The 26,057-nt window shown below is 44.0% G+C and overlaps 6 protein-coding genes across 6 annotated transcripts; 3 read left to right on the top strand and 3 right to left on the bottom strand.

Moving 5' to 3' along the window:
* Positions 1–184: 184 nt before the first annotated feature.
* Positions 185–1,642, top strand: PHALS_14003 (amino acid-polyamine-organocation family; the record flags this gene model as incomplete). The annotated part of the gene is made up of 1 exon (XM_024729730.1): positions 185–1,642. One exon carries the CDS (start codon positions 185–187, stop codon positions 1,640–1,642), a length of 1,458 nt encoding a protein of 485 aa, XP_024580078.1.
* Positions 1,643–9,401: 7,759 nt separating this feature from the next.
* On the bottom strand, positions 9,402–10,077 carry PHALS_14004 (uncharacterized protein; the record flags this gene model as incomplete). The annotated part of the gene is made up of 5 exons (XM_024729731.1): positions 9,402–9,459; positions 9,526–9,615; positions 9,676–9,701; positions 9,840–9,880; positions 9,948–10,077. The coding sequence occupies 5 exons, from the start codon at positions 10,075–10,077 to the stop codon at positions 9,402–9,404; spliced, it is 345 nt and encodes a 114-aa protein (XP_024580079.1).
* A 1,861-nt stretch (positions 10,078–11,938) lies between these two features.
* PHALS_14005 (dna repair protein rad50) lies at positions 11,939–16,091 on the top strand (the record flags this gene model as incomplete). The annotated part of the gene is made up of 3 exons (XM_024729732.1): positions 11,939–15,762; positions 15,830–15,973; positions 16,034–16,091. The coding sequence occupies 3 exons, from the start codon at positions 11,939–11,941 to the stop codon at positions 16,089–16,091; spliced, it is 4,026 nt and encodes a 1,341-aa protein (XP_024580080.1).
* Positions 16,092–16,151: 60 nt separating this feature from the next.
* PHALS_14006 (trna pseudouridine synthase d) lies at positions 16,152–18,422 on the bottom strand (the record flags this gene model as incomplete). The annotated part of the gene is made up of 1 exon (XM_024729733.1): positions 16,152–18,422. The coding sequence occupies one exon, from the start codon at positions 18,420–18,422 to the stop codon at positions 16,152–16,154; it is 2,271 nt and encodes a 756-aa protein (XP_024580081.1).
* A 336-nt stretch (positions 18,423–18,758) lies between these two features.
* PHALS_14007 (Glyoxylase) lies at positions 18,759–19,688 on the top strand (the record flags this gene model as incomplete). The annotated part of the gene is made up of 1 exon (XM_024729734.1): positions 18,759–19,688. The coding sequence occupies one exon, from the start codon at positions 18,759–18,761 to the stop codon at positions 19,686–19,688; it is 930 nt and encodes a 309-aa protein (XP_024580082.1).
* A 523-nt stretch (positions 19,689–20,211) lies between these two features.
* On the bottom strand, positions 20,212–21,450 carry PHALS_14008 (Zinc finger, RING/FYVE/PHD-type; the record flags this gene model as incomplete). Its single annotated transcript, XM_024729735.1, has 1 exon — positions 20,212–21,450. The coding sequence occupies one exon, from the start codon at positions 21,448–21,450 to the stop codon at positions 20,212–20,214; it is 1,239 nt and encodes a 412-aa protein (XP_024580083.1).
* Between the last annotated feature and the right edge of the window lie 4,607 nt (positions 21,451–26,057).

Raw genomic sequence — 26,057 nt, forward strand, 5'->3', positions numbered from 1 at the left:
AATTGCGGAAGAGCTACCGAGCCAATTGTCATTTTTCGATCTAGTATGCATAGGAGTGGGCAGTACTCTAGGAAGCGGTGTTTTCTCCACAACAGGCGGCATCATTAGTAGAACAGCTGGCCCGGCTGCTTTCATCAGTTGGATTATTGCGGGTGTTGTATGCTGTATAAACGCCCTGGCTTATATGGAGCTGGTCACCCGCGTACCATCCTCAGGTAGTACGTATGCATACTCATTTTATGCTCTTGGTGAGCTGCCAGCCGTCGTTGCAGCGTGGCTGCTCACGCTCGAGTACGGTATATCTGGAGCAGGTGTTGCTCGTAATTGGGCCACCAAAGTCCAAGAATGGCTGGTTGAAGAACACCCAGAGCACACGTACCAGTGGTTAAACGAAGACTATACAAATTTACTTGGAGCTGTCTTGATGGCTCTGTGTGTGGCAGTATTGCTGATGGGTATTCAATTTGGCAAATGGTTTGTGAACATCATAACCACCGTCAAGGTGTTTGTGGTGTTATTTATCATTGTTGCTGGCTTCATTTTTATCGAGCCAGACAATCTCATCCCTTTCATTCCACCTCGCCAGGAAGTCGACAATAAAATGGCGTTTGGTTTCCAAGGTATTATCACTGGTGCCTCATCAGCTTTCTTTGGATACATTGGTTTTGATGAAGTTTGCTGTTTGGCCGCCGAGGCCAAGAACCCCAAAAAAGTCATGCCTTTGGCTGTCATAACTGTGGTACTTGTCACAATGTTCCTGTCTTGCTTTGCGTCGTTGGTCCTAGCAGGAATGATCCCATTCTTACAGGCCGAGAGTTTTGGTGCAGGATTTCAGTATCAGGGTGCAAATTGGGCCTCTAAAATCGTGCGTGCTGGCGAGACCTGCACAATGCCAGTTGTGGTTCTAGTCAGTTTTCTAGCCCAGCCACGTCTTAATTATGCGCTGGCATGCGATGGCTTGATCCCACGTATCTTTTCTCAGGTTGATAAAAATGGGACGCTGTTTGCTAACACACTCATTTCAGGAGCCTTTTTCACGATTGTGGCCTTCGTCATGCCGTTTGACAAGCTGTGGGATATTGTCAGCTTTGGCATCCTTCTTTCCTTCAATATGTCCATGGCATCTCTTCTCATGGTGCGGATGCGCAAAAAATCTCCGTCATTGGCCCCCAAGCTGATCGGTCTCATGGTCGTATTTGCATGCCTAGCGGCTTTTTTCTACCAAATTGGCTACGCAAACGAGGGCAACGACTGGTGCCTCGTCGTTGCAATCGTTTTTCTTATGCTTATGGTCGTCGTGTGTTTGGTCATGTATTTTAAATGCCCACAAGAGACTCAGAGCGATGAAAACTTTACAGCTCCGCTCGTGCCATTTCTACCAACATTTGCAGCATTAGCTAATTTTTATCTGGCCGCTCAGATCAGTTATACAGGCATCTACTCAAGCTGCGCGTGGCTGGCGGCCGCTGTCCTATTCTACTTTTGTTACGGCTACAAACATTCAGCAGGTCGCACAGGCTGGAGGACGTTAATGAGTCTGCCACGCGTATCAGCCATAAGGTCATCAATGCTATCGGACAAGAAACACTTACACTCGCCCATGCTCTCGAACAAGAAACATTCACAAGTGGAACTAATTTAAGTAAATCGCGGCAATTTGATTGCAAAATTTCGACCCATGTCATACTTAAGAAACAGCTTCAGTTGTCGTTTTAAATGAAATAATTAGAAAGCAGTTTTGTTTTGACCGGCGCTGATGTGTCGTTCGTCACCACACTTTGGCCCATTTATACAAAGATCTGCCATCACTATCCTTAAGCTCAGTTGACAGTTGGTAACCGTCTCTAACAGTGTTTTGCTGCTAAATACAATATAAAAACCGGAGTGAAATGGAATATACCGAGAATTGTTCTCTTCGCTTCATCAGACCTTTACTTTTGTACCTTCATCCTGTTCGATACCATTGCCGTGCTGCAAACACTTAACTAGCGCATTTTTAATTACTTGTCTACTTCTACAGGTGACAAAAATTGCTTCGCAATCTGAAATGGGCCACTTTTGTCATCCGATTAAGCGAGTTAGAAACAACGGTGCTTGACGGGATCACTGTCTCAGCTAAACGGTCCACTTCATTCGGCATTGTATCGGAATTTGTCATGATGACAGGACGGCGCTACCCAAAAATTGATCAAGTCATTTTCTGTCAGAGAACTCAAAATATAATTTTCCTTGATCATGCAAACAACAACTCCCTCAACCAAATAAACCTCATAGTGGGCCGATCTTAATTGGTCACAAAGAGGGAAAAATTGTTTTCTAACGCGAATTTCTTATTGTGACGATACGGTAAAAAACGTGACTTTTCACGCCAGGTAACAATGTTTTAGGTAAACTACGACGACTGAGCTGCTCTGCGGTACTCGCAAATGTTTTGCCTGCGGAAGTGCAAAACATCTTTTTCGTTTAGAACCTTTTCTCCTCGGCTGAGTGGTAATAAGGGTCGGGCTGCCACGCAAGAGCGTCCGACGAGCTCCTCGTGGAAAAAGTGAAATTAAAGTAGACGCAGGGCGGTGCACTTCATGGAGATTGCGGGCAATAAGACATAGACTTATAAGGAAAAAATTCATCTAAGAGAGGTGGGGCTCACAGCCCAGAGTTTGATATTCATCCCGAGCATCGTGAAGCCGCAGAAAGTCCTGATAGATTTAGGATCATCGTGCAACTGCGCACGATGAGCGACTGTAAAACATGGCAGGCAGTACAAAAAGGCATTGTAGATGCCAAACGATGATCCGATATCCGGACGTCTTGCCGGGGGGAATCTACTAGAGTGTCATAGGTTTATTTGAAGTTCAGTAGCCTTTCCAGATTTTGACAGTGTGTGCTGGTCCCACTGCGTAGCCCACTCGCCAGCCTGTACATGAAAAGGTTTTGCCAGCAGATTTTACTATACATATTTAGGAAAATCTATGCATTTAAAATTTGGCGGCTTTACCGCAGATAAAAATCAACGGTCAATTTCAGATTCTAACGGATGCGTTAATTAGCCTTGGGTTAAGGCAATAATTACTCTTGGAGTTAGCGGATTGCGATCCGCTAAACTCGTACTTGTTCTAAGAATAGAACGAAAGGTCGGTGACCTAAATTACGCTTCCTCTAAGCGCGAAGCTACGGAAAGTCCGCTGCACAAGGACTGCCAGCACTCCAAGGTTATCGGTAAACTGGCCAGCGGCGCTGCCGCATTCAGAAAGGGATTTACCCTTTGACACGTCTCACACGTGCGCACATATGTGCTTTTTTATTTGAATAGCTTGGGTCACCAATAGTGGCAACTGACCGAGCTGTGCGTCTTCTTACGCCCGATATTGCATAGAGTGGGGTAGCGTCGGCCACATAGAAGATACGGTATTTAATATCTTCATCTTGAGAAATCACAATTCGTGGCGTATTCGTCAGTTCGGTGCTATAATACAGCAACCTGTTACTCAACGAATATCGGTGTAGCGCGCAAACGCCCCGACAATTTCTTGTCCGAGTTTCGAAACTTCCTGCTCCCGAGAGCATGAACATCATGGTTGGCTAAAGCGACAAGTTCAATCGGACTGGTTAATAGATCTTATCAACTGCTGATGAGAGGTCGCAAGTTCCCTCTCACTGCGATATATGCTCCGAGCAGAATGCTCTGGAAGTGGCTGGTTATGCAACAGGAACTATTTAAATCACCCGCGCCACTCAATTATCTGATGGCTTAGCTGTTCGGGCCATATCGTGGCTGTGCTTAGACTTAGTTCAACGATAGATGCGTCCAAAGTTGCACTCCACAAGTTGGAAATGGAGAACCTCACTAAGTACTTGATGGCAGTACTAGAATGTATGCACTTAAATAAGCTATTCGCTAATATAGTCAAGTATACCTTGATTGCCGACGAGATCTTCTTTCTAAGTTGCATTTTTACATTTAGAAGCATTGTCGGTGGGAAGATAAAAGTCGTTGTAGATTGGTCAGAGCCTCTGACAATTTGCTTGACCTGGTCAGCTACTTGCAAAAGTATAGTGCGAGTGTGCCGACATGATACTTCTCCTCTCCTATCTCCTAAGGCCGATGTCAAATGGTGTTGGAGTAGGTGATTTTCAAAACCATAAACGAACATTTTATTTGTGCATGGATTCTGGCACTTTCTATTCCGGCTGTTTGATGTCGTTTACAAGGCCAAGGCTCACCACAGGCTTTGATTTACTCCAAGCGGATGTCAGTGGGCTTTAATGTGGAGTCGCAATTAAGGCTCGCCGGCTTAAAGTGATGGAGAAAATAACAGATTATGACAAAAGGCAAGAGTATACGCTCGTCGAGTTCAAGTAGTTTTTTTCATACTTGACACTATGCCGTTTATGATTCGTCCCGATTATGCGTCGTTGCGCAAGCGACGTCGTCTTCACATTTCTCACTGATAATGGAATGGCACGATGGTAATCCTCATGTGATGAGTACGACGGGTTGACTTAATGAGGCAGCGGGTTTGCTTTTTCGTCGCTACGACTATAAAGTTTTGCATGTCACGATGATGACGTCGCCATTCGGCGAAGGTGTGTGTACAGCGTACGGGTCACAAGCAAGATGGATCGAGGATACAGGGGGTTCTGGGCTTTGCTGTCGCTTCATCAAAGCGCGCAATTGCACGCCTATACCTATATTACTTATCACAAGGCTTGCTGCATTTAACTTTGCGTGTATAGGTGGCTCACGACGTAAACGTTAAGTACATAATCAGTATGAGGTACGTCTTTGAGTGGCCACCCCTCGGGATTAAAAAGACGTACCACTCAGTAGGCACTATGTATTGGCGGCCAAAATGTATAATTGGGTAAACACATATGTGCGCACGTATAAATCGCGTCAACGATTTTAATCCTCGCGCCATGCTTCGGCGCCTCGGGTCAAGTCATCGATTCTGGCAGAATGTTGAAAGTCCTTAAGTATGGACTTTCACTGTGGTCATCTAAAAGATGCGTCCAGTAATGGGCTTTGTGAACATCCGCACAACATTACTCGTCTCGCCGCTGTTAGCGATATTGTGTCCAAGCAGTACTACTTGTATAAATATGTGTGGAACTGTTGCTCCTATAAGTGACGGAATTACTGTGACGCATGTTTGGATTGAAACACAAGAAGGGAAATATATATAAGACACATAGCTGTTGCTCGACAACTTTTTTTGCTTTTAAGGCTTGCTAATAGCCATTTGATTCCGTTTTTATGAGCAAGGCTCGAATTGATTATGTCAAAGGTGTTAGACAACAGAGTAGATATGTCAACCCTTGGTCATCCGGAAACCGATGGCCATACGGACCCCGTTATTCGCGTCGTGAAAGATGTCGTCTGGGGTGCTTTATGCGGAGAGACCGCGGTGCTGAAACGAGATCTCACTCATTACGTCAGCGTTATATCACATAGTACATAGTCTTACGTACTTGTTTATTTTACCCTTTTTACATTGATGGTTTGGAGAACCCCCGGGTACGTTTGACAAAAGAATGAAGTAACTGTGGTCTGGGCGATGCAATGCAACTTGCTAATATCAGCTGGATTACATTTCGTATCAAATTCAGTGATTTATCTGTGGTTTGTACTGAAACACTGACAATGTTGAAGTGCATTTTTTAGAAGAGGAACTCTATTATTATGTAATTAAACACTTTTACGAAACATTACGAACTTGCTATCTGACAGTTTGAAATGATTTGATACTGTTTCTGGTCAGAGTTCAATCAGCTGTATATTATTCTTGATGTCGGATATTGATTCTTCTACACAGCAACAATCTTGCGCAGGAATGTTTCACGCGCGGTCGGGATCGCTACATCGAAGAGAGCGCTAATTCACAGTTCATCACTCCTCAGAAGCGGTTGGATAAACTCGTGCTCTCCACGAAAAATATGTAGTGGGTATCAGAATACTGGCAGGAATGCCGGAGTAAAATGCGTCGTCTCACGTCCCTCAAATTTTTGCAAGCCAGCTTCAGTATAGTGGACCTCCGGGTAGAGCGCCGGCTGATGCTTAACTATACTTAGTAAAAACCACAATGCGGTTGTAGAGATAAATCGTCTTCATCATCAGTTCCTTCTTGCAGTTCTTCTTGCCCCATGAGGCGACTGTTACAGCAAACGACACAGCGTCAGGCTTCCCACACGATCAATCCTCCTTGCAGAAGGAAGTGCGTCGCGATGGGTGTCCCTGCCTCTTTTCCGAAAGAGAAAATGGTGGAAGGTGTGAGGAGGCAACAGCGTCTGGTCACTTCTCTTCTCTTGCGACCTCAAAATCCCATGCGTTTGCCGAGTGGGGGTACCTGCCATTTCACCAGCACCCTGGCAAATTCGCCATTCCACCAAACGTTCCACTTAAAGAATAGGCTACCCCATGCCAATCGAGCAGTGCCGACAGAGAACGAAACTCCGCCAGCTGGCTCTCGTGGTTTCACTCGATTCTGGCGACACGTAAGATCTCCCTGCGAGTCTCGTCGTGCGTTCATAGCTGAAGATAACTTCGGATGCACTCTACCGGCTATGCCATTGCAATGCATACTCTCGTTGGTTTGGAACTGCGTCGCTAGTCTTTAGCAGCCGGTAGTTCAGGGGATGGTTAAGATACAGCTTCGTTTGTAGCCGAGCATTTCACATTTAGATAGCTCACCCGACGATTTCAGTAAGCCTACGTGCCACGTCTCGACCCCAATCCAAGTTGTATCTTAGTCTGCGTTACTTCTGGAAGCTTCCACTATGCGTAAGTAACGTACACGATTCTGAGCGTACTGGTAAGCTCTGGGATCAACCGTTGTGTAGCTGCCGATTGAGACTCCACTTTGACGACATCTTTCACTTTCAAGCGACCCTTGCATAGATTATAACGGTTTGCATCTGTTCTTGACCTTCTCGCCAATTATGCACTTCGGGGGCCACGACATACAGTCGTCAATTTCTCGTATAAAAAGATATACACAAAAGACTACGAATACAATCGACCTTTTCTACTACATTCTAAGACTCCGGCTTGATTCTGATGTGCCTTCTGAGCTCTGTTTGAGACACCTAGCCATACCATTACTATCAGATAGGACTATCCTATGTCCTGCACAGCTTCGTGGCTGCGCCGAAGGCGGATTTGAGAGCGTGACTCGCCAATGCTTTGCCAGTAGAATAGTGCGTTGTATCTTAGTTTATCAAATCCCAGTGGATCCATTGCTCGTATATCCCAGTTATGCCATGCCTAGAATTAGTTTGTATCTCGAATTGAGGACCAAATCTAGGCAACGTTTCACACTGTCAAAGTCCTTAAAGATTCAATATAGCATCTTACATGTCCACGTCACAAAACACACGAATATCGTATCAGCATTTGGCGTTTTCAATACCTCCTAGAACTGTTTACTGATTTTGATAATCATACGACGTTAGAAACGCATCTTTTACCGAGATGTTGCAATATGTGCCCATTCTCACGCGCGATCTTCTAATCAAAAGGTGTCACGCTGTGGCCCCTTTTTAGTCAAGGCGGAGTTTATGCCATCTCAACTTCTATCATACAAAAGTAGAGATTATTTCAGTCCTCGCCGGAAGGCCGTGACTCTCAGCATCAACGTCTCACGATGGAAGTTATCTCTCATTTTACCCGCTCCCATTGAAACACTCCTTTTCGTGCCTCATCAGGACAATCTCAACGCAAATGAGCGCCTCTGGGCAAGCCGTTTCCGCGTCCGACCCTTCGACCGCCAAATTCACGCTCCCATCGGGGCCCAAGGTAGACAAAAGATTGTTGGGCTGATCTATTTGTCCCGGAAACACTACTCGAGCATTTGATATTTTATCCTCGCTGAAGATTCAGACTTCCCACGTCTCGGTCGTGGAGTTAAACAAATCAACTACGAGCGCTACTATGTGCATTGGGGTTGCCATGTACTTGGCATAGAAGATACTTTGACTTTCAGAGTCCACCTTGGCAAATGCGCAGACGCTAGTGCAATCATACCAAAAGCAGAGCCAAAAGCCCCAAAATAACCAACACTGGGAGTTCACCGTTCAAGTTCAAGATTACAAGTATTAGATAATATACTTATTTAGACTCATACCATATATATGCGATTTAAAATCTCTCACGTGCGGCTGTTAGCCCATGTGTACGTCGGACTCCTTTTTATGAATAGCCAAGTTCTTATAATATCGATATTTTGGTGCACATAAGATATTCACGATCACACTAGGTATGATACGAATCTCTTACAATTGTACCGTATTGTAATCAGTACAATTGTACTAAATCTGACAGGGTCAAGTACACGAAATTTTAGTACTTTTCCATGCAGTGACTAGAAGCCTAACAATATGTCGACTTAATTTTTACCTTTTTATTTACGTCCTAGATAAACTTTATTGGATCCATGTGAATAGTCGGCAAAACTGCAATTTGTGCCACCCCGTCAACAAGCCTGTCTAGATCACTAACCAGCAACTATACTGATCAATGAGGGCTCAATTAAACGTCTCCATACCAACAATATGCAAATCAAAGCGACTTATCGACTCGATTTGGCAGTACTTGGTGCTTGAAAGTCCCATACATCACGCAAAATTCAAATTGGACAGTGGCGTGGGCAGTACGTCCGCCTTCATACATCTGTCCAAACGGTATTATAGCTCGACTTGGTCGCCCTCAAACTTTTCGCAGAAAAAGTGAAAGCGAATGTCGATGTGCTTGTTTCTTGTGAATCAGGCAACGTGATTAAATTTATTTTTTCGAAGATTTTGACAGGTCCATCGTTCTTCATCTCACTTAGCTGACACGAAAATTGCCTTGAGCCAAACTTTTGTACATTTCCTGTCAGTATCATGTACTCTGCTTATGCTGATGAAAGTGCCACTGCTCGCGGCTTCTTGATTTGTCGACTTATACATCCGGAGCTAATCATGCAAACATCTTCGCTTTTTTGTCAATTTTCAGCGTCTTCGGCACAATCCTCGTCTGAGTAGCTCTAAAGCTTATCCTTTTCTGATTTACAGAACTTGATGTCATCTGGTGGCTCCTTAAATGTTGCAATACACAATCTTTACGGAGTGAATGTGGGTTAGGTATGGATTGTAAGCAGAATAGCTGATTTTTTCCACCACAGTTACGAGGTCCGGTTGAAAACCAACTATAACATACATAAACAGCCAATTGCATTGCTGAACCACACATAAATCTTTGATTTGCTGCGCCTTCAGCTGTTTTCACACATTTTCTTTGTCGACTTGAGAATTTTATGGAGTCCTGACTGTATTGCTGAAAAGTGTTTTCTGCGAACTCAGTATGACGCATTATGACAACTTTGCTAAGTTGATATGCCGATCATGATACCAAGGTAGTACTCCGATTACCCAAGTATTGTGTTTGGATTATCCCGCTTGAATTCTAGCTCGATCATAATTCGGCTTCACATTTGTTTAGACTGCTTCAAATCATTATGTATACGCTTAAGCAAGCAGACAATAATTTACCTTAAACTATCGGGTTTGCCACCGCTCAACACCTCCAGCTTGGTTTTTCTTGATCTAAAATGCCCACAAAAGCCAACCGCTTTACGTACCCTAGGCAACGAAGTCAACCGTAATATATTGGGCTGTGTAGCGAGTCGGTCTCTGACCTACATGTGTCCTTCCACTTGGCCACGTTGCTAAATTTCATTGCTGTCCTACACAAGTTGGCAATTCTTTCACTGCACCCACAACAAATGCCGCTTCGATACCTTGAGCTACCGTCGACATTTCATCTTACAACAGCTGTCGCCCCTATTGATTTACAATAAAATCACGGCTGCCATTTTTAAGCGTGTTTGATATGACGGGTGCACGGCTTTTCCAAAACCACGACCGTCAGTTCTGTCACCCTCATCAATTTTTATTACAATATGAGCGCTTACAATTTTTGTAGACGCTCGCTATAAACTGCGTGTCTCTGTTGATTAGAAAGTGGCCACTCTTAATCTCTTTAAGGCAGTATCCTTTTGTGCTCGGAGCATTCAGTAAATCAAATTTGCATGGCGCGTGCATTGGTTTGCCCCGTTTTTTTGAAGCAGTAACAAATGCGTGACACCTGGAAGTTTGCTAGCCCTTGTTTTGTCCAAAACCGGAATTGTTGTGGGGATTTGCCCATCTTTGAACCGCGATTTGAGCTGCTATTTTGCAAAATATTGTCTTCATAATTGTCGCACCTCGGTAAGTCTTTGGCAAACTTTGCATGATCCATCATGTATTGCGCACATTCCACAAGTGTACCCTCGGCTACGCCATAAATCTGAGGGGGCTGTCCTGTTACTTAATACCCTGGCGCTAATGGAGCTTGACCATTTCACAGGACGTGAGCTTGCTATCGCCATCACAGAAAGTAGCTTCGACCACTATCCCAGGCTGAGTCTCGGTTAGCGCTATAAACTTGGCAAAATTCTCAGCGAATTCCAGCTTGGTTCATAGCAGATAAGCCCTAGTAAATGCAAGTTTTTGTCAACAATGCTACAAAATAATTTTCTTACCAATTAACGTTGGTGAAGTCATTGGGCTACACGCATTGCTATGAATCCCGTTTAGCGAATCATCTGCATAATGCCGATTCAGTCAGAAAAAATACCAAATATCTCTTGACGATGGTGTTGAGTTCGCCATAGCCAGTGCTGTCAAGTCAAATGTGACATAGGTGCGACGTTCTGTCTCCATGGTATCCCAACGGACTTTCAGATTGGCCTCGTCATCGCTAACTCTTCTTCTCTTCTCTTCTCTTCTCTGCTTGCACCGTGTATGTACAGCCCAAGCAGTCCCTTTACACCGTGAACTCCATATTTTTATTTGTGGCACTCGCAAAACAAACTCGCTTAAAACGTTACCGGCCTCACTTCCTTCGTGAGCGCTTGATGAAGGCCCGATTGCATGACAGCTTAAAAATATGCCACTCTTCTAGTAGCACTCCCTTCTTGGTTTCATGTGGAATCACAATGTCCCCAGTTTCGACAGATTAAAAACGTCAGATGAACATCAATTGGCACAATTTCCTTGTGGTTTTTTGTGTACTCTTTTGAGTACGTCATATATAATGTCGCACCAACCATACGCAAGTTGACTTCGCGGCACATGCAAGATCACCAGCGAAGATCAAAAAGTTTCATCAAAGCATTTACGCTGAGCAATGCATGCTTGCTGTTGCTCCGCGTTCTCGCAAATAGGCACAGGGCACTTAGCGGTGTAGTGTCTTTGCCAACCATAGTGATGATTTGTACTACTGGTCTAAGCTGTTACTTGTCTTCCTATGCGCTGCACGCTATCAGTCGCGAAAAAGCTTACCCTGTTCCTCTGTGGCACATTCGATGTCGCTGCCTTGTTTCTGACGCTCTATATCCTTCATCAAACATTCGAGGTGTCGCAACCGCGTCAGAGTTTTTGCTAGCGGCTTGATGTTGTTGATATACAGCAGTATATCAATTATCTTCTTTGCCCATCATTGTCGAGAAAAGCGCAACGAAGAAGGAGGTTTTTATTTAAGCTCTTCGTTTTAAAATGCTCTTCAAGACGCATTCATGCATCATGCATACCGCGCGACGATAAACTAGCTCAAGTTCTCCGCAGCAAAATACATGCTTACCATTGCTTTACGAGACTTACGCGAGTAAGTTCCTTATTCCATCAAAGTAACGCACTGCTCTAGCTTGATATCGCCGTTTATAATCTTACGGTGTGATTTCGTGCTTATTGGATCGCCGATGTTATTTTTTGGAAGTATTAATAAGCGAGGGGTGAGTATGTATCTAAATATTTTGAGTATTTTTGTTTGCTGACACTTTACATTAAGTCACTAATTTGGATATCTGATGCTCATGTGTGCAGCACACAAAGTGAGCTTTTCGCACAAGTTGCATTTGTTAGAATGTCCAGTATCGAGAAGCTGTCAATCCGCGGCATTCGCAGCTTTAGTCCGAATCGCGAGGAAATTATCGAATTCTACCACCCTCTAACCATTCTTTTGGGTGATAATGGATGTGGTAAGACTACGGTAATTGAATGTCTTAAACTAGCTTGCACAGGCGGTCTACCTCCTGGCGCACGTAGTGGTCAAAGCCTCGTGCACGACCCTAAGATTGCAGGCACAAATGAAGTAAAGGCCAGTATACGGTTACGCTTTCGTAATCGAGCAGGTAAGGTCATGCTCATTCATCGTACATTCCAAGTACGACAGACGAAGAAGGCAATTACTTTCAAAGCCCTGGATGGCGTCATTCGAGTAGTAAATGAATTAGGCGAGAAGGTCTCCTTAAGTCACAAATGTGGCGAATTGGATCAACACATTCCCGATATGCTGGGTGTGTCGAAAGCTATTCTCGAAAGCGTCATCTTTTGTCATCAAGAAGAATCCAATTGGCCATTACGAGAAGGCGCCGAATTGAAAAAACGTTTTGATAATATCTTTGAATCGGCGCGATATACCAAGGCTTTAGAAGCTATTCGAAAGCTTAAAAAGGCAAGAATGGACAATGCTAAGGATTATAAAAGGGATCTTGACATTTTATCGGCTCACCGAAAAACAGCGGAGGATATTCGTGACAAAATAGAACGAGCGCAGGAAAAACTCCAAGAAGTCACAGAAAAAGGAGACGAGGCCAATCATGAAATTGTCAAAGCAAAGAAAACACTAGAAGAGTTGCAGCAACTGCAAGATGAAGTGAAGAAATTGCACGCACAGTTGGAAAGACGTGAGGAGGATGTGGAGAGGAAGCAACAGAGTGTGCGTACTGCATATGGAAAGATCGAAAAAATCATGAATGATACTGACGAAGAGTTGCAAAGTTCTCTAAACGACTACGATGCCATTATTGATGAACATCACAAAGCGTTTTCCAGACTACAAGAGCAAGCGGAGAGATTGAAGGATGAGCAGGAAAAAGTTAAACAAGAATACGTGGCGTTGTGTGCGTCAAAAGCCCGCGTAGAGACCAATATTGATACATATCAAAAACTGGTAGCAGACTTGATTGACTCGGCGTCTAAGCTTAGCACCAAGTACCGGTTTCACTTGCAGCCTTTGTCATCTCAACCTGAAGATGTCTCGGGCTTTTTGGATGCGTTTAAAAACGTCGTCAAGGACAAACATGACGCTGTTAATAGTCTCGATGTGAAGCAACGGCAGGATGACGACAAAATGACGACAGAGCTTCTAGAGTTATCATCACAGGTGAAACACTTAAGGGACGACCTTGCCACTAAAAAGCAAAAGCTTGCGGACTTGAAAAGAGAGAAAACGGTGATTGCAAACCGATTACGAGAGCTTGGGGGTGCTGGAATTCATTCACAGCGAGACGCTGAGGAAATGACATCGCAATTGGCGAAAACGGAGAAGACAATAGCAGAGTACAGGGCAAAAAACAACGTCATGGCCTTAAAAGATGAAATTCATGGTTTTAATTTGCGAATAAACGATATAAACCGTGTGATGGACGATCTTGGGCAGCAGATTAACCAACTGCGTCTTCGTGCCCGAGAAAATACCGCAATTGAGGTTAAGCGAAGCGAGCATCGGAAGAAGGAGGAAGTTTTTCAGGCCACTTTGTTCGAAAAAGTAGCCGATGTCGAAGACATATTTGAAGGTGGCGAAAAGCCGAAAGATCGAAATACTTTATTAACAGCAATCTCTGATATTGATAGCCGAATTACTGAGCGTAAGCGCTGTCTCGACGCGAAAAAAAGTGAACTCGTGTCAGCTGAGCAGCATTTGATGGAAAATGCAACGTCTTCGAAGCTTGTGGAAAAAGAATTAAATTTAATGCGATCAACGAAGAATCAACTTGAGCGGCAGCATATGACGAGGTTGAAAGAATTATTGGATAAAATCAATCCCGGACATGATTTGAAAAGCGCTGAATTGGGTATCAAAGAAGCGGAACGAGCTTATGCAGATGCCAAGGATAAAGTCGTTCGTCGCAAGAACATGGTCATGTTCTTAAACATTTACAAGAAGAAAGGCTTAAAAGAGCACTGCTGCCCATTGTGCGAGCGCGACATGACTCCGGCGGAAGCACAAGCTTTTGAAAGCATTTTAAGCAGTAAAACAGATGACAAAAAGGTTGCAAATAAGATAAAAGAAGCCGAAGAGCTTGAAAAATCGTGGCTTCAGACTTTGACAGAGATCAAGGAGAAGATACCAAGTTGGCGTAAGTGGCTCGAGTTGGAGACTACGATACTTGATAAAGTGAAGGAGCTTGAGGTGGTTTATAGTGCTCAAAAAGCTTTAGAAATTGACGTGAAAGATAAGAAAGCTGCGTTTGATCTGGCACAGGAACAGGTTGAAGATGCCAGAACAGCTAAGTTCGAGATGGAAATTTTGTGCAAAACTGCTAACGAGCTGTACCATACTGACATAGCACTACGAAAGGAAGAGGAGCGAATGGGAGGAAGTCAGGGATCCAGTGGTCGATCATTGTCGGACGTGGAAGCTGAAAAAGATGCTAAGCAGGCTCAAGTCCAGGATCTTAACCATCAGCTCCAGCGGAAGCAAAAGGAGCTAGATCACATTAATGACACGTTGCAACAATTGCAAAACGATTTGCTCAGTCGAAAAGAAGAGAAATTTCGGATGGAAACCCAGCGCAAGGAATACGATGAGGCCGTGAGAGAACAGAATCGATTGCGTGAGCAAGAGAAGGCGTTAAAAGACGCTTATAACCAATTAAAAGCATCCGAGCCCGAGCTAGAGCGTAAGCTTCGAAAGAAAACAAGTGAACGGGAGATGCGACGTACAGAGGCAAGAGAAGATCTACGAGCGCAACGTTTGGAGCTTCAGGAACGTCAAGGGGACTTTCAAGTCTTCAGTGCGAAATGTAAGCAAGTAGAGCAAGGCGAATTAGCCAAACTGGAGCGTCAAGCTCATACATTAAGCGATAATATTGCACAGACGAAACATCGCGAGGATGCAGCGATTCAATCATTGACAGACCTGACACCACAGATAAAAATTGCTGAGGAAGTTTTAAGTAAAAATGAAATTGTCAAGCGACAAATTCACGACAATCTCGACTATCGAGAGCTTCAAAAAGAGTTGGAAACGTTGCGTATTGAGGCTGAGGATCTTAAACATCAGGTTGGAAACTTGCCACTTCTTGATGACGTGAATGATCGAGTAGCATCAGCGAGTGCAGCATTGAATATGGCGGAACATTCGTTTGCTGTGATGAAGGGAAAGAGACAGCAGTTAATGGAAGACATTCGTGAACGAAAGGTTCAGCTTCGTGTGCCAACATTAAAAGATGTTGAAGAAAAGTATCGTCACAAGCTCATTCAGTTTGAGACAACACAAATGGCCGTGGCAGACTTGGATCGCTACTATAAAGCATTGGACGAGTCATTGCTGCAGTATCATTCAAAAAAAGTAGAAGAAATCAACACAATCATCCGTTCGTTATGGCAAATTACATACAAGGGCCAAGATATTGACACAATTGAGCTCGTGAGCGGTCAACTTGATGGTGCCGTATCAAAAGCTGCACGCTCGTATGACTACCGTGTCATGATGAAAAAAGCTGGAGCTGCAATCGATATGCGAGGTCGCTGCAGTGCTGGACAGAAAGTTCTTGCGGCATTGGTGATTCGGCTGGCTCTTGCTGAGACGTTTTGTTTAAACTGTGGTATATTGGCGCTGGATGAACCTACGACGAATCTGGACACGGAAAACAAATTTGGGCTTGCACAGGCTATCACAGAGTGCGTACGCTCGTTGGTATTATCACTTTTAGTCAACATTTAATTTGTTCTGGTCGTCAATTCATAGCATTCTCAGCGCGCGCTCACAGCAGCAAAACTTTCAACTTGTTTGTATTACGCACGATGAAGAGTTCGTGCAAATGCTCAGTCGAACGCAGACCATAGAGGGGTCCCGTCCAGAATTTTATTGGCGCATCTTGAGAGAAAACATGTACGTTCGTGCTTGCATTCATCTATCTTAAGTCTTTAGTTTTTAATTGCCATTGTTCAGCGGTGGTGATCGCTTCGTAAGCAAAATCGAGCGACGTGAGTGGGAAGACGGCATTTAATCATCCATTATACATAGCAAAAACTAGTTTAGGCATTTCAGAAAACATTTGACGACTAGTCTAGCTTTTATTCATCCTTTGTGCATCCAGCTTTTGCTTTAACTGAAGCTGCACGTCGAGATTACTGCTTTGTTTAAGCAGCTCACGAACTGCCATGGTTGCGTACGACGATGGACCTAGCTGAAATGTTAGGCATAAGGCACGATACTTGCCGTCGGGAATTGAGACTCGAGCGGGACGACACAACAGATGATCAACATCCGTTCTTAAAAGCGGTAACGTGGGGTCATTAAAGCGCTTGATTTCATGCTCCACATTAAGAGGTTTCTTGAGCACGTGACGGTATGAACCCGGAAGATGGTACTCCGAGTTGGTGGCACGCTTCAATGCTTGAAAGTCAATGCTGTCAGCCTTCATAATGTCCTCATATCGCTTCTTCATTGCGTTCTCTGGAAACGTGACATCATAGCCTGGCAGCGGGAGGACTACGTCGTAGATCGTATACTGGCTCAAATTGTCTTTCGTGACAAGGGTCACATTTGCTTTTGAACGAGGATGGATCCGAGGTTTCTTGGCCTTAGGGACAGCTTCTTCCATTAAATCTGCATTATCACAAGTATCTTCTACGTTTTCTTCTAAGATCGTATCGTGTGGAATGACGAGGTCGCCAACCACAGCCGCATTTCTTGGCATTCGCGTCAAACGTTCACTTGCTACAAGATTCCAGACATAACTCTGGTACGAGTGTGTGTACATCATTCGAAGATGGCGCGGAACACTCTGAATTGCCTTAGCATAAGCCGTCAAGCCGTGCGTACGAAGTCCGTGAAGTACAGCTCGCTCTGCGACAAGGTACGGAGGCAGCGCCTTCAGCGCCGCTTCCACGTCGTGCGTGGCAAGAAAATTTTTACGAGCCTCAAAAATTTTGGTTGCGTCACCTTGTTGAGGTGAAATAAGCAAACTCACAACGCGACTGAAATCACGTTGTAACAAAGCTCGTCCAATTTCGTGGGTTGCAATGGCTTTGGTGCCAAATCGTTGGAGTCCAAAGTAATTAATAAAGCCATGATCGCTCCAACTACGAACTGCGTTGTGAATCTGTTCATCAGAGATCGTGTCATCATCTGGAAGATCGCGAATAGCCATTGAAAAGCGATTGCCACGCAAGTCACCAAGATGCAGTCGATCTGAAACGTACTTTGCATTGCCCACGATAAAATTGCACGAATCTAGTTCACGACTAGCGGGATTTAGCGTTTCTAATTGCTCTTTCGATCCATGATAGACAGTAACCAGTTGTGTCGTAATACCACGTTTATCTTTTGTTCCTGCATATGTGAAAGCCGACACATTTGAGTTCAAAGCCTTCGCAAGCTGTAGCATGGCACTATTTGTCTCCAAATTGCGCTTATACAGCACAAATTCAAGGTAATCCGGTCGAATTTTCGGCCATGAGTTACGACTATTCTTTTCACTGCGTTGGTCCATATCTTTTCGCTTCAATCCACCAACCATTACACTACGAACACGAATAACCGGCACTCCGTCATTATTTTTGGTTGTGTCTGCCACAATTACGTCACTGCCGAATTCGCGCACAATATCGTGCACTGCTGTACGCATTTTCTTGTCTTGAATGGGCTGAAAATAAAAAGCATCGTCCCTTTCTGGTTTCACTTGAGCACTTAAGTCGTCATTTTCTTGTTTTTCATGGTTCTTGAGCTTTGCAATTCTTGCCAACCGCTTCGCTTCCTGCTCTTTCACCTGTAAGTCCACCATCTTCTGCATGAACGACGCCAAATTCTCGGCTACTTCCTGGCCACAAATTTCGGCTATTGACTCCTTAACTTTCTCAACATATTTTAGCTTTTGTCTCACTAAAGTCGCTCGCTTGTTGGCATTGAACGTACCTAACAATTTACCCGCTAATTTACCTACTAAAGTAATAATTGGCGCTGGAATCTCCATCTTTTCATTTGCCATATCAATCAGTAATGCGTAAACTTTGTGTTTAAAGATCTCACTGAGTTTCTGCGGCTTAACAAATCGCTTGACGTCCGACAGCGTCACAATACGCCCGTCTAGCGCCACCTCATGCACTACAAAGTCCGAAAATCGTTGTTTTGTGGCACCATGGAATCCGCTCACATCTGTTTTTAAGAAACTTTGAATACCAACCACAGACTCGTCTACGCTGCTCGGAACGCCGTCGTTGTAACCCGCAGATCGAAAATCGACACTATCCTGGCGTCCACCTCGTCCTCGACCACCACGTCCACCACGTCCACCACGCCGTCCACCACCTCCACGACGAAATCCACCATGGCCCATTGCAAAATGCCGCAGAATTCCAAGCGACCGAGTGATTGACGTCGTATCTGTTTGCCTCACGATACGAGTGGAGCTGGTGATTTTACACTCATCCTTCTATATAGTAATATGTCACTCTTTCAAACCTATAAGAATATATTTTTTCCAAATCACAAAATTACGGTATACCGAGAGGACTAAAGAATGTGGATACCAATGTTGATTTTCGGAGGCATAACGACCAGTTCATGGCTGCTACTGTATCCGTTGGCTGTATATTATAGTAGTAACGGGTTATCTGATGTTCCAGTGTGGACATTGGTGTCTTTTAGTTTCAAGCTTCGGCTGCACTCTATTATGTTATGGATCTTTGGAACATCACACAATCTACCAAAACTCGCTGATGTTGATCAACTACCTGGTCAAGTGCTGCGCGTATTGGGCAATAATCCAAGCAGAATGACACTAAGTGGTACCAATGTTTACGTGATAGGAAGTGGATCGAAAAGATTAATGATCGACTCAAGTGATGGCAATAGAACGTTTGAACGAAGGTTGCTAGAAGTCCTTAAGGTTCACGGAGTGGAAGAGATATCCGATTTACTGGTAACTCATGGACATTTGGACCATATTGGGGGTATTTTGCAGCTCAAAAAGAGATTTCCTGGTATTAGAGTGTGGAAGTATTTACCTGATGCTGATAAAGAAGGATGTCGTCGACTGAGTTTGAGCAATGTGGAGAGTCAACAATTGGGAATTAAGGCTTTGGTAGAAGGACAGACTTTCCGTGTGCCTGGCAGCGAAAACCAACTAACTGTAGTGTATACTCCAGGACATTGTAATGACCACGTTTGTTTCGTAATGAACAATGGAGAAGATCTCAAAGCATCGATACTATTCTCGGGAGACTGTATTTTGGGCTTTGGTAGTTGCGTATTTGACTCACTTCTCGACTTGATGGCATCTTTGGCAAAGTTGAAAAGATGCAGTGCTATCAGGATATATCCCGGACACGGGCCTGTGGTAGAGGATGCATCTGCCAAGATTACTGAGTATATCAAACATCGTCAACAACGAGAAGATGAAATTGTGAAAGCTCTGAAATTGCAAGGAGAGCTGTCACTGTCAGATATAATGAACAGAATTTACGAGCCATTGCCATTTGTATTACGCTATTCAGCAAGACAAGCAATTGAAAAGCATTTACAGAAACTGCTGATAGAGCGGCGAGTTCGTCTAATTCATCGAGCCGGATTGTTTCAAAGTGCCACGTATAGTTTAATTTAGATTGAAGAGTCGAGTATGTGGTATGCCCATTGATAAAAACTCCGCCATAAACGCTAAACTCTACCTTAACAAATAAAATTACAGCGCAGATAAGTTGATGTATATTTAAAAAACTTTTTGTAGGCTAGAGAAGGGAAAAAATAACGCAGGAAATAGTCGTCATACGTGCACATATTAAAAACAATCCCAAGCAGGAAGTTATGGCTGCCAAAATTGCTCTGCAATAATTAGATTCTTTGACCTACTGTGAAATCTTCACTCATATCGGACTAATCACGCTGTAGTATCTACTTAGGCAATTGCTGGATTTTTCTAAGCTCACAAAGCTGCATCACCGTCATCTGAGCTCGAGTGTGAACAAAAAACTGCGATGACGACTACCTCGCACTGCAATGAGTTTCCATCGATAAAAATCAACGTCTAGTACTCACGAGTACGGCGATCACATGCGAAATACTTGACATCACTTTGTTAGTGTACACTGGAAGTCACTTTTGCTTCACATGAGACTATACACAAATGACTAAATCACGTTCCTCTTGACGCCAATAAGGGGCTGCGGAAGCGTGCGAGTTGATCCACCACTGCTACTTAGGCTTCTTGACGCTGTCATAGCAAGACGAGATTCATAGTCTTCACCATCGCCACTCTTGTTTGTAATTGCTCTCGTTCGCGCCGAGCTCCTCGTACGATTTTTGAAAATTTCCATCTCTGTCAATGATGCTGCCGCGTACTTGACTAAGTTTTCAATGCTCTCTGGAGCGCGTAAATCGATTTGATGACAAAGTCGAATACAATTCTTACAAAAATGCTCATATTGTGGCAAGCGAAAGTCGTCGGAGCTTAACACGCGCACTTTTGATACACAACTAGAGCAAGTAGTACGATGACAAGCAGCACATTCTTTTGACGAGATAAAGAAGCCCGAGGCTTTGGTGAGACATAATTCGCACTTGTTGTTATCGGTAAATGGCCGCGTCGTGTGCTTTCCCGCTTCAACTAACGCAGAGGCAATCACTGCATGTGCTACCAACATTGCCTGTTCAATCCGCAGCCAAAGCTCTGCAGATTTAATATCCGCCACCCAGTCCAGGACTTTACCGCCAGCATCATTCTTTCCTCGCATGTACACATTGACTCCACCACTTTTGTTACGTTTATACAGGTAGCAAACGGAGAGCTTGGCACGTATGCACTCTTGAAATTGCGGACACGTTGGTAAGTCGACAGATTCAGTTAGCGTGTAGCCGATTTCTTTTCCATTATGATCGCGAGTCATTCCAATCTGTTCGTACCAACAAACGTCACGGTTTTTCACAAGTCCTTTGCCCGGTGACTCGACAGTCATCCACTTAAAACAAGAGAGAAAGAACGGATCACTTGGACTTCGTTTCTTTATCACACCCAATACGGCACAGTCAACAATGTCTTCACGATAAACGCCCGAGATGCGTCGAAAGTCGGGCGTATTATCGGCGTAGCGACCCATGACCACTTCATCTAGGGTACCATCAATGCGGCCTGTGCATAAGTATCTGTACTCACTATTGCCTTTAATCTCACGCCGACGATAGACAGTGAGATTGTGTCTCTGTTTAATTGGTTTCCATTTGCGCTCTCGTATCTCTTGTGTGTCGAATTGTTCTCGGTGGTACGCATCAATTGTCTGCTGTAGTATCGAATTCCCCCACTGCAGAAAGCTCTGTGCTTCCTCTTTGGTCAAGCGCAATGAAGGAAAGAAATTTAACGGTAGTGGGAACATGACGATAAATTCTTAACTAAATGGAAGATGCTAAGAAAGTAAAGGTGACGTACATATTGATTTGTTGAATCAAGTGATCATTTTGATTAAGTAAACAATATGAAATGCGTAGGATACCATCATATTGATTCTTTTTCCCACTTGTCTCATGAGTGGTAATTTTAAGTTAATAAAGACGCGATAAACAGCCCCCCATCTGTTCACTTTCATTTTTGATAACAATCATAAAATTTAAAGCGTCAGAAATGCAGTCGAATTGCCTATCCGATCTGAGTGTGTGACTTAGCATACAGCCTCGTTAGTATATGCTGCTGACAACGCTAAGACGTAGAACTAAGCTCAGAAGTATTAGCATATGAAACTATCACGGAACTGTTGAGGGGATCAGTCATCAGTCGAAACTGCCAATGTGCTATGACAGATTACTAATATTGAAGTTTAAGCATTAATGCGCCGGGTGTTTCTTTCTGATTCAGCTCCGTGATGCATTTGGCTCCAGCAACTGACGTCATGACACTTTTTAGCGAGGATGGTGAGGTTGTAGCTGATATAAATGGTTGCAGTGATTCCTTGAGTCGTGATACAACAGGTGCGTATTTACTGGTTAGTATACAATCAAGCTGTTCCCCTTTGACGGAATCTTTACAAGAATAAGGCATTTTTTTCGTTCTGCTTCATCTCTGCGCGCGTTGCGCACATATTCATGTACCCTAAGTCAAGGCATCATTCGAAGAGCTTACGACGAGGCTCAATTCAATACAAAATGACAAAATCTGGATTAGCAAGCGGAGCTTGCTCGTTTGCGAGCACATAAGTCATAGCAATTCTCTTGAAGTAGCCTCGGACCAAATCACATCGCTCACCACGGATCGATTGACTCAGTTCTTTGGAAGCCGTTCGTCGCACCGTATTGAATGCGTGTTATAGTCAGCTGGTGAGTGAAACGTGTGATCCAAAATCACTAAGTGAGCACTACCTGAAGCGATCGTACTATGCTGTGGAGATAGTAATGATGGATTAATAGACTAACTCAAACGCTAGCTACTAACTACTTGTCAAAATGATAAACCACGGCTTTATGAGCAGCAGACGTCCGACTTAAACGTCACAAATTGCTAGACTTTGCAAAGCGACATCGACATCGATGTGAACGTTCACCGCCAACTTTCCTTGGTGCTACCAATTTTCCGTGTAAATGCTGACACAGCTCGCAGCCAAATGAAAAGCTTGGAATAAGCTGGATCTTCTCGATAATTGAAGATGCACAACCATGTCTCGTATTCGGGGAAGGCTAAGACAGAAGGCGCGTCAATATGTGAGCGTCAACGATGCCAAAGCAATGTTGCCGGCATTACAAAAATAATACTATGAGCTCTTGGAGTACGCGTAACCCTTACCTACCCTTAATGCTCTCATTGGATCATAAATCGTCTTGGTCCTCATCTTGCTCATGCTAGCAAAGTAAGGTGTTTGTGTGAATAGTCCCCGTGCGATTTTTTGCGTTGTGACACCACTTCGCTTCTTTCCGAGAGTCTCTACTTGCGTTCGATGGGGGTATAAGTCATCTCTTTGACCCACTTCTGGAGCTGCGCATTCGGACTGTTTTAACAAAGAGGTTTAAATCAGATCGCTGCCTAGAGCAAAGAGTGTTTTAGCTACTGATGACCGTGTATACGCTTCAGCAGAGTGCTTTACACCCGAGCAGTTCGTGAGAGCGGGGTCGCGAGACAACTCTAGAATATATTCGAAGTATAGCTCAATCCTATTTTGGCTTAGACAGCGAAGAGTCCGATTAGAGAGGGCGCATTCTATGATTAATGGTTGCAGACAGGTGGGTGAACAGCGCTACTAAGGCGCAACAAACTCATTCGTATCTCGACAGTCCCTCGCAAGTCCATGCGGTGTATGTATATTCTGGATCTTTGTCGAAGCACAACACATCCATCACATCGCTTTGAAAGTTGCTGCTAGATAAGTATAATTTTGCTACCGGTATAGTTAGTTTGATATCAGCAAGTCGAATCGCATCAACAGCCTTTCCCCCATCAAAATTTGAGTGGGATTAGTTTATGGCGGCCTCAAAGAACACGGGATGAGCTAAATTACTGAATTATATGTACTCAAGCCTACGGTGTTGTGAGCTACATAATGTAACGCAAACCCAATGGCTGATAGCATTGAATCCAGAACCGCTATCGCTCAGCCCAGGTGCTGAAAAAAATATTCTCTTATTTGCAATCAACGCGTTTTTTCGACCGTCGTTCAAAATAGTTATCGCTGTGGATATGACATTGTGATCTGGTGATGATCACATTTGACAAAGTTCGCCACGAAAAAATGTACAGCGCGGATCTAGCTCATGGACGATCAAGGCATGTCAAATTTAACATTGTCGGCAAACAGCCTGGCTGTATCCTCACCGGTAGTAGTTCAACAAAAAGATTGATTTTGCTTAGACGGTCCACCAGTACCGCAATGTCGGTAGCACCGAATACGTCTTTCTAGTACCAGAGCTCTGCCGAGACCGAAAGGCTGACCGAGGTTGCCGATGAATGCAGCGCCTCTCAATTAATTAGATACACTGGTTTCGCTATCGAATACCTATGCCGAGCGTCGAGCGTCGATTGCGATGCAGCGGACTGTGCTATCAGCTGTGCATTTCATTATTCAATATTGACAGAGAAAAAATATTTCTGTTTGTCCAGACTTCCTCGAAGTACGCGCACATTTAAAATTGTCTTTCGGAAAGCTCAAACGCATTGAGTTTTACATGATATCAGTGTGATATTAAAAACAGTCTGCCCGCCTCAAGCTGCGTCGCAACTTGGGGATGTATAATTAACTTATCCCTCTCAGCTATTTACATTTTATTGGAGTTTTTTCCGGATTGAAAAGTTGGTACTTGAATGGATCTTGCTTACATATTCATTCTTCAATGCATCTATAAGCAAAACTTAAGAGTCAGAAGCTGTCTATGTTCAAAGTGCCACTGTGAATACTTCTACCTGTTTGCAAATCTCATTCGGGAAAAGAGTGAAACATGACATGTTTTCGGCTCAACAAGCTACGCTTTACCCCCTCATATTTTGAGTCGGATTCGATAGAATAGCACGGACAGTTGCTCGAGGCCTGGAAGGATATGCTATTTGTATGGAGGCTTCCATCTGATACGATAACACGGTGGCGAGACTTGTTTAGGAAAGTATCGATCGACTGTTGTTGGAAGTTCCACCGATACTTCGAGAGCTCTACTTTTTATATAGATGTTAATGCACTTGAGAGGAAACAGGAAAGAAAGTCAAGACTGTCATTTGCTTCAAGCAGGATAATAGAGCGTTGACCTAATAGTCTCACGATTGTAAAACTAGCGCATAAAATGAGCGATGAAAGACTCAATAATCGATGCCGTCTAAAGAAGAGAAGTACTCATGCGATTTGTGCTGCGAAGCCTTGGCAATACATGCTTCAAACCCTTGCATCGCATAAATGTTTAACTACAAATGCTCAAGGCTCTGATCCACCCGTCAAGGGCTTATGGACAAACTATTTTGGGCGTTGACATGGGCATATTGGGTTTGAGGTATAATGGAAACCATTAAAAGACCAATTTCAATCATTTGCGGCATATTAGTACTGTACTAAGCACATTTGCGGAGAGATCGAGTATGTCGAGTACGAATGCTGTATCCTTGCAAGTCTCGCGATGACGAAATCCGCTAGGGAATCGAAGAAATTCTTAGTAAACTTCGTTTATTGATAGCATGTGAAGCTGGATATCCAGATCTAAATTAAAGACAATCTCACTTTAGGCATGGCCCTTAAAATTCTCCAGAAACCATGAATTGACTGAAAATCGAAAAAGATATTTGTCAAGCAACTCAGGTTTATTATCCAGACACCGATGCTGTCACTGGGTTACACGCACCCTTGTATGAATAAGTGGGTTACACAAGATGGTGTACCCGTGCAATGGTGTGGCTGCACCGTAACAAAAAGTCACCACGTTGCAGGATAGCCGGTAGTTTAGTGCACATTAATTAGGTTTTACTATATAATTATAAAAACCTAAAGACTTAGATATAGGCGGCTCTGTCGCAAACAAAACAATCAAATACAGTTTTCATTTTAAATGCCTTGGTTAAGGTCTCTAACTACTCTGGAGGTAGTGAATTGCGATTCGCTGGATAGGGTTGGTGATCTCAGCTTAGCTTCCTCTCAGCGAAGAGATATGGCAGCCCCGCTGTACTTGGTGGCACTTATAGTCAATCTACGCCTCAGTCGTAACGACTGATCCTCTGTTAGGATGGAGGAATACTCCTATTTGCCCCGGGGCATCGCGGAGGCGGTCGCAGTGACCGTCCTTATGGAGGGCCTCCGCACTGGCGCGGCCAGAATGAAAATCTTTCGTGTGCATAAGTCTCCTTTTGAAGAAGCGGTGAATGTGGCATAGAATGCCAGATTCAACTATAAGTTGGCACGACTTCGTTGGAGTACACACCCTCAGAGCTCGTCGAGCGGGCCTGAGCCAATAGATTTCAGCTATGCTGAGAAAGAGGGGGGAGGCTTCGAACTGACAAGCAGCGTTTAAGCACCCGACGGTGTTTTGT

Source organism: Plasmopara halstedii (assembly GCF_900000015.1).
Source record: "Plasmopara halstedii genome assembly, contig: Scaffold_816, whole genome shotgun sequence".
NCBI classification, from domain to species: domain Eukaryota; phylum Oomycota; class Peronosporomycetes; order Peronosporales; family Peronosporaceae; genus Plasmopara; species Plasmopara halstedii.